Consider the following 6,978-nt stretch of genomic DNA (forward strand, 5'->3'; position numbering starts at 1 on the left):
TTGTATGTCAATAATTACGGAACTTCGGAGGCATGCATATGTCAAAAGTTAAATAAATGGTTGGACGGAGTATAATAGTTTAGAACGTGTATGGTGACATTAAGGCTATGGCGTCATAAACAACACACATCCGTTTCTTTGTAGCTCTTGGCTATTGAATGTATGGATTTATTGTTCAACGATTTTCAATTCAGTTTCCACATTAATACTTACTTTTAATTTTTTACCCGTCTACTTTTCGATACTTATTTAACACAGAAATAACATAATAGAAGTAAGATTATTATGAAGATCGTGATCACATTGTTTTTTGATCCGTGTACACACATCACACAATCACAAATTACAATCAAACTCTCGAGAGATAAATATAGGCCATGCAAATATTTCTCCTGGTCCGTGAGTCGAACCTGCGACCTCTGCGTGGCTGTCCAGCATGGTAACTGTTCGGCCACGGAGGCAGTTACACATAAGGTGCACTAATCCCACATTAGGGAACTAAGCACAGAAGTGGTGACTGAATAACAGAAGTTATGGAAATCGGCAACAACGACGGTACCACAAACGCCCAGGCCCGAGGCAATATAGAAAATTTAGTTTTCTACATTGACCCGGCCGAAGATCGAACCTCAGAGATGGCGATACTATGAAAACCGTTGTGCAAGCCACTCGACCACGGATGTCATCGACCATTAATCAACCTTGATTTAAAAAAAAAGAAATTAAACATAACGAATTTTGAAGTAAGTCCCGTACGACGATTAGAGCTAGCGAAACTTTATCGTGCATAAGCACCTATATTCTTACTTCTTAAATTTTTAACCGATTACAAAAAAAGAGGAGGTTCTCAATTCGACTGCATCTTTTTTGTATGTTTGTTACGCGATAACATTTGAACTTTTGTGAATCGATTTTGATGATTCTTTTTTGTTGGAAAGAGGGTACCTCAGTATTGGTCCCATTTAAATTTAAAGGATTCCATCTCTAAGAGTGGCAAACCAGGGGATGAATCCGGTTTCGTGCACTTTCCAGCAACCGATTTCATTAAAACTTGGCAAATAGATGTAATTCCACGAACTTTTCAGGTCGGTTTTTTTAAAATAAGAAAGTTACAATTATTTAATTGTATGATTGTGTACATATACAAACGGGCAAAACAACTACTGTAACATTGAGTTAAGACTTTGACCTTCAAAGGCTTTTATTAAAGTCCGAAAATAGCATGAACTACGGCCATAGATTAGAAAAATGGCCTATTACATTTGAGCTGAAATGAAAGTAGTGGGTGAGGTGGACGCCAGTAGTGCGGTTCCGTAAAAATAAATATTCATGACCACGCAATCCTGCGGGGGCTTGGTCGCCAAGCCTTTGCCACGGTAATGAAGTTAACGGCTTTCTAAAATTAATGAAATTATCGATTTAATCTTCTCAACAGATAACGTTTGAATAATGATTCTACTAATGGATGAATAGGGAAATGTGGCAATAGCTTTTTTAAAAAGTAAATTTTGTTTTCGATTGCAGTAAACTACTTCTCCATTAAAGTAATTTACACGGGCGATATCAATCAATGCTTTGGATTATTGAATTTATGCATGTGGTTTTTTGATTAATGTTCATTGGAAAAGTATTTTAAAAAATGTTTTTGTTTATTAGTGTAGTTTCTTTTTTTTCGAGATTCATGACGGATAATCAAGAATGAGTGCCATAACAAGTTTTATAATCAAACAAGTTTATCTATATTATGTTATTTGTGTATATTAAATAATTCATAAATTGGAATAAGTGAAAAGACTTCTGTGAGTGGAGGAAAGGGTTTATGTCAAGAACGTAGAAAGTGGAAGTAAGTAATATCGGTCTACCCAATTGGAGTATAGTCGTGGTGCTATGTATATAATTAATTATTGTAGTCACTGAAAAGTATGACTATTTTATGAAACTTTTTAATTAATTACAAACAAGAGTTTCAATTATGTAGCTAGTTTAATTTAACGACGTTGCGGTTAAAGTAAACAATAATATAGAGGTAATTTGTTATCATAACAATATGCTTAATTAAAAAAGTCTGGAATGTAACATTTTCAGGTAGAAAAAAAAAAATGACTGTAAGTTTTTAAAACTTTCAAAAGTTAATACGCACACGCGACATTTACTTTGTTAAAGAAGGCTTAATTAAAATGTGACTCTTTGTATAGACAGATATGTAGCGTATTATATATATTATTATAATATATGTAATATACTTACGTATTATAAGTTACTAGTTAGGTACAAATTTATAAAGTTAAAGTGAACGGAAACGCATAGAAAGTTGGACCTCGGTGTATACTGTTGCAATTACTTAGTAGCAGTAGAGCTTTGTGAAAGAGTTCGTCCAGGAACGTACTACCACCTTACCTATTTCTGCCGCTAATTAGTATAGTGAGCATTAATTACCGCGTTCCGGTTTGGAAGGGTAATGGTGCTGGTGAAATTGCAGGCACATGGGACTTGTCAACTTGTGTCTATGGATGACGGGCGCAGTGGCAGTGCCCCTAAGATCTTTGCGATTTAAAGCCACTTGACACGCCTATCCATAACAGTTGTCATGCCACTCAATGGCATGACAACTGTTATGGATAGGCGTGTCGCTTACCACCAGGTACAAGACTTGTTCTGTCACTATAAAAAAATAGATTTAGAAGTCCTCAAGAAAGCGAGTCAAAAGTACAGGAATGAAAGTGAAAAACGCTGAAGTGATTGGAAAACGCGACTATGTTAGGACATCATCATTGGGAGATAGGAGAAATATACATTGATCAGGTGAGATGGAGGCGAGGTCGACGATGAAGCTTAATAATGCCTGTGCACTCTCCGCTTGAAAAGGCCTAAGGTAGAATTATATATTATTATTATAAGTCCATAATATAAGAAAATTGTTATGTGGACTTTTACTAGAAGTCTACTTCGACAAATTCCATGCCACATTCTCGAAGTAGCGTTCTGTCGAAGAAGTGTCGTATCGAATATGTGTGCATCGAAATTTCGTCAAAATACTTTTACTTTGAAATAGTTCTTTCTGCGTATAATTGGCAATATACATTCTGCAAGTCTCTTTTGACGCATGCCAATGTGAGTTCTGATATTAATAAAACTTAAATTAAAAAAGTATTGTTGATGGTATTCATATTGTCTTTGAACAGACTTTCGGGCGGATGTCGGACGAAGAACGGGAGTCCCAATTTGTTCCTACCGGGAATCCAACCCGGGGCCTCCTTATCCAGCGCCCACAGCATAAACCGTTGGGCTACCGAGGTTGGTTGAGATCAGTGCTAATACGATGACGTTGGTATATGAGGGTTTCAAACTTCGAAATATAATATAATATATAAGAATTAAATCCTCATCTTTTGCGCCAGAAATTGAAAACGCCAAAATTTAAAAGCGAAGTTCTGAAAGCGAATTTTAGTTTCCAACTATCAAATTATAAGGATATGAACTGAAACAAATTTATCCTAAAGATCTTTACATTCGAAGTTAATCATGTTAAAACTCATGTAATTATACGAATTGTACATAATTATCACCGCTGTGCTCAAATCACTTCTAACTTTAGAGTATTTTAAGAAGTTTATCCATACTCTTAACGTTTGTTTAAAACAATCGTTAAAATAAAACACTCAATATAATCTTCAATCAACAATATAACTTACAACTTTTTTAAATTGTCAGAAACGTTTACGACGGCAATAAAATGTTACTACTTTGGAACTTTCCTTTTTATAACTCAATCTGCGTGTTCTTATATCTTTTGGCCTTATATATTATTATACTTAACCTTTTCGGTATCTCATACTAATCAAATTAAATATTATGTTTCTTATTTCGTATTCGAAATGTACGTCTCCGAAAAAACATTATACTTTCGTAATCCTTTTTACAAATTTTGTTAGTGCCTGAATGTTGGTGGGGGTTAAACTTTCACCGCGGATTGTAATGGAAAGTGTAATAAAGTGATTGCACTTTTGATTGGTCGCTATACATATTACATAAAAAAAATAGTTTTTGAAAATTTTATAGTTAAGTTGGTACTTACCGTTACCTTTATCCTGCGGTGGCGGCATGTCGGGCACGGTGGGTAGTGTGAGCAGAGTGCGGGCGGCGCCGCGGTAGTGGTTGGGCGCGCGACCCGACGCGTCCCGCGCGCCCCGTGCCGCCCCTGCGCCCTCGAGCAACGCCGCCGCGGCTGCCTCGTCCCGACATAGTGATGCGTAGTGAAGAGCTGTACGACCTTCCTGTTGAAGAACGTACAATGAAGACATGAGAAGAGAAGTACACACTTCTTGTGGTGCTAACTCTGACCGGCTGTCGGCGACCACCATGGTGCAAACTATGGTATAATTCTCATATAAGTATCGGTAATTGGAAATTTTTAATGCCATAGAACGCAACAACTCATTGCCATTGTCGTTGTCATAAAGTACACTACAGTATAACGAAAGTATATACTGTAGTGTACTATATAAGAAACGTTGTTTTACAAATTGTTGCCAAATACATTTTATTTCTAACCCAGCACTTAGTGGTCGCTACCATTACACAGTGTATTGATCGATGTCCATTAGGTCTAGTCTAGATATAAACATGCCCTAAATGTCACCATTAATATATGACGATGAATTTGAATCGAACTGGACACAGTTCAACGACCAATTTGTATGTAAATTCGTATCTAGAATTTGTTGAATACTGTGACTTCTCATCTGATCCCATTTTTTGAGCAGATGCGTGAATAAAATAATTGACAAAAAATATAGTACTTTAATGTATATTGTTATATCAAATCAATCAATCGTAGACCCGCTACGACGTATCGTAGACCTACTGCGATACGTTGTAGCAGGTCTATGATTGATGGATTTGGATAGACTTGTCATGGTACTTCTTGAAGTTCTTGCTTATTCTTCTTAACAAAGTATCCTTTGCGAATGAGTAGGTAGGTGCCCTCATTTAGGTATCCACTATTTGTACTAAGTGCTATACAAATATGGATACATAAGTGAGGGCGCCGGCTGTACATTAAAATGACATGAGGAAAATGGTTTATATTTACGGAGTCTCTCTGAAGCACTAATTGTGGGAAGTGCTTGACGAGCCACTCCGCGATATCCATGAAATCGTAGTAGATCGCTTTGTGAAGAAGTCCCACGCCCGCTTCGTCCCGGCACATCGCAAACTTCCGACGATTGTTCGGAGATTCTGAATCCAGGGTGTCCTGTTAATTTTAAAATACATCATTTTTAACCATGAGAATGTTGAAAATAGTGAAACACAGATACAAGTACAATACGTATATAATTTCGGAATACGAAAAGATTGTTCTTAGTTACACATCACTCCGTCGAAATTTTAATTTCACTTTGAGTTATATCAAACACGTCTACTACATTTTAAGTTAGAGAAATTGGTAAGTGGGAGACAGGCTAAGGAACTTTACAACATTTGACGTAGGCAGCTCAACACGCCCCAGACAATGTTTCAGATTGATTTGGCGGTACCGAGAAAGTTTCCACGGTACACAGCTCAAAAGATATTTTCGGTTCCTGTATCTTATGTGGACTATTTTTCTCCACATTACCGTAGCATGATAACTTACAACGACGTTAATTTAGACGAAATTGAGTTGCTGTAACGCTTAAGACAGTTTTTATATTATTTTTAATTTCAATATGAACTTGTAATAGTAGTATACATTGATCTAATGTCTCGTAAATATTATTTTTGCTAGATGATGTTTATTTATAGAGTTTGCGATCTCGACATCGCTGACTTGTTGAATACAATAGTTAGGATAATTACAGTGGCATTATTTTGCTGGACTCAAGAAACTAAATTTCATAAGAACGTGAACCTTACAATTTTTATTATATTTATTAATATATTAATGTGCGCATTACTGCGTTCCGGTTATGAAGGGTAAGGGTGCTGGTGAAATTACAGGCACATGAGACTTGTCAACTTATGTCTCAGGCGCAGTGGCAGTGCCCCTCAGATCTTTGTTGTTTAAAGCACTTAGTGGTACTGTAGCTGTTATGGACAGGCGTGTCACTTATCACCAGGTGGGCGACTTGTTTGTCCCGTCACTTAGTCTCATAAAAAATCTCATTTCATAATGATATCAACTTAACATTAATATTCGTGGATGCTAACTTATTTCTGAGAGGGAACCTGGTGGTCTGAAGTACAATAATTTTTATGCGTAGTTTAGGCATTGGTCAGCCACAAAATTATATTTACTAAAACTCAACGTGTTAACTGTTCTTAGCTAGAGTAAAAAGAACTTTATTATTATTATTAGAATGTACATAATTACACAAGACCATGTTAATTATCTATTCAGCTAAATTACCTTCATAAAGAAAATAATGAATTACCAGTAATACCTGGAGCTCGAGTAGCGACCCTCTCTCCACGGCGGCATGCAGAGCGTCGCACTTCGAAATGAGCGCTGGTATGTGGGTAGATAGCGGCAAGGCCTCAGCTTCGGCAAGCAGCCGGCGGCCCTGCCCGGCTAGAACAGCCCGCTCCAGCTTGCTAGATACTCCCGCGCGGGCCCACTGACGAAGTTGTACCCGTGATACTACGTCCACCACTAGACACAATAAAATACTAAGAAACCATTGATAAAATTCAACAAACTGGTGCTAAGAGTAATGGCTGAACTACTCTATAAATGCTAGCCTTTTAGCAAACATATTAATTTTGAAATTCAATTAAATGTTTCAAAATAGACTAATACTAACATCATGTCGCATTTTAAGATTAAGATAGCAAGAAGACGTGAAATAAAAACGAACTTTATCTACAAAATCTTCAATAGGTTTCCAAATTTTTTGGCTCACCGCCCACTTACGCCAGATAAAAAAATTCCAACGCACACCAACACAAAAAATAATTTGAAATACGTATTTTTTATATTAACTATATGTTTTTTTATTT

General features: G+C 36.6%; 1 protein-coding gene across 1 annotated transcript in view; it reads right to left on the bottom strand.

Moving 5' to 3' along the window:
* Positions 1-6,536, bottom strand: part of LOC113235902 — a 30,110-nt gene extending 23,574 nt beyond the window's left edge. The window contains exons 1-3 of the mRNA XM_026471825.1: positions 6,423-6,536; positions 5,093-5,254; positions 4,076-4,274 (exon numbers count right to left, since the gene is read on the bottom strand). Coding sequence (XP_026327610.1) covers positions 4,076-4,274; positions 5,093-5,209 — 316 coding nt within the window. The 5' untranslated portion in view covers positions 5,210-5,254; positions 6,423-6,536. The remainder of the gene's footprint in view (positions 1-4,075; positions 4,275-5,092; positions 5,255-6,422) is intronic.
* Positions 6,537-6,978: the final 442 nt, after the last annotated feature.

The sequence above is a fragment of the Hyposmocoma kahamanoa genome, unplaced genomic scaffold, assembly GCF_003589595.1.
Source record: "Hyposmocoma kahamanoa isolate Upper Pololo Valley unplaced genomic scaffold, ASM358959v1 88, whole genome shotgun sequence".
NCBI classification, from domain to species: Eukaryota; Metazoa; Arthropoda; class Insecta; order Lepidoptera; family Cosmopterigidae; genus Hyposmocoma; species Hyposmocoma kahamanoa.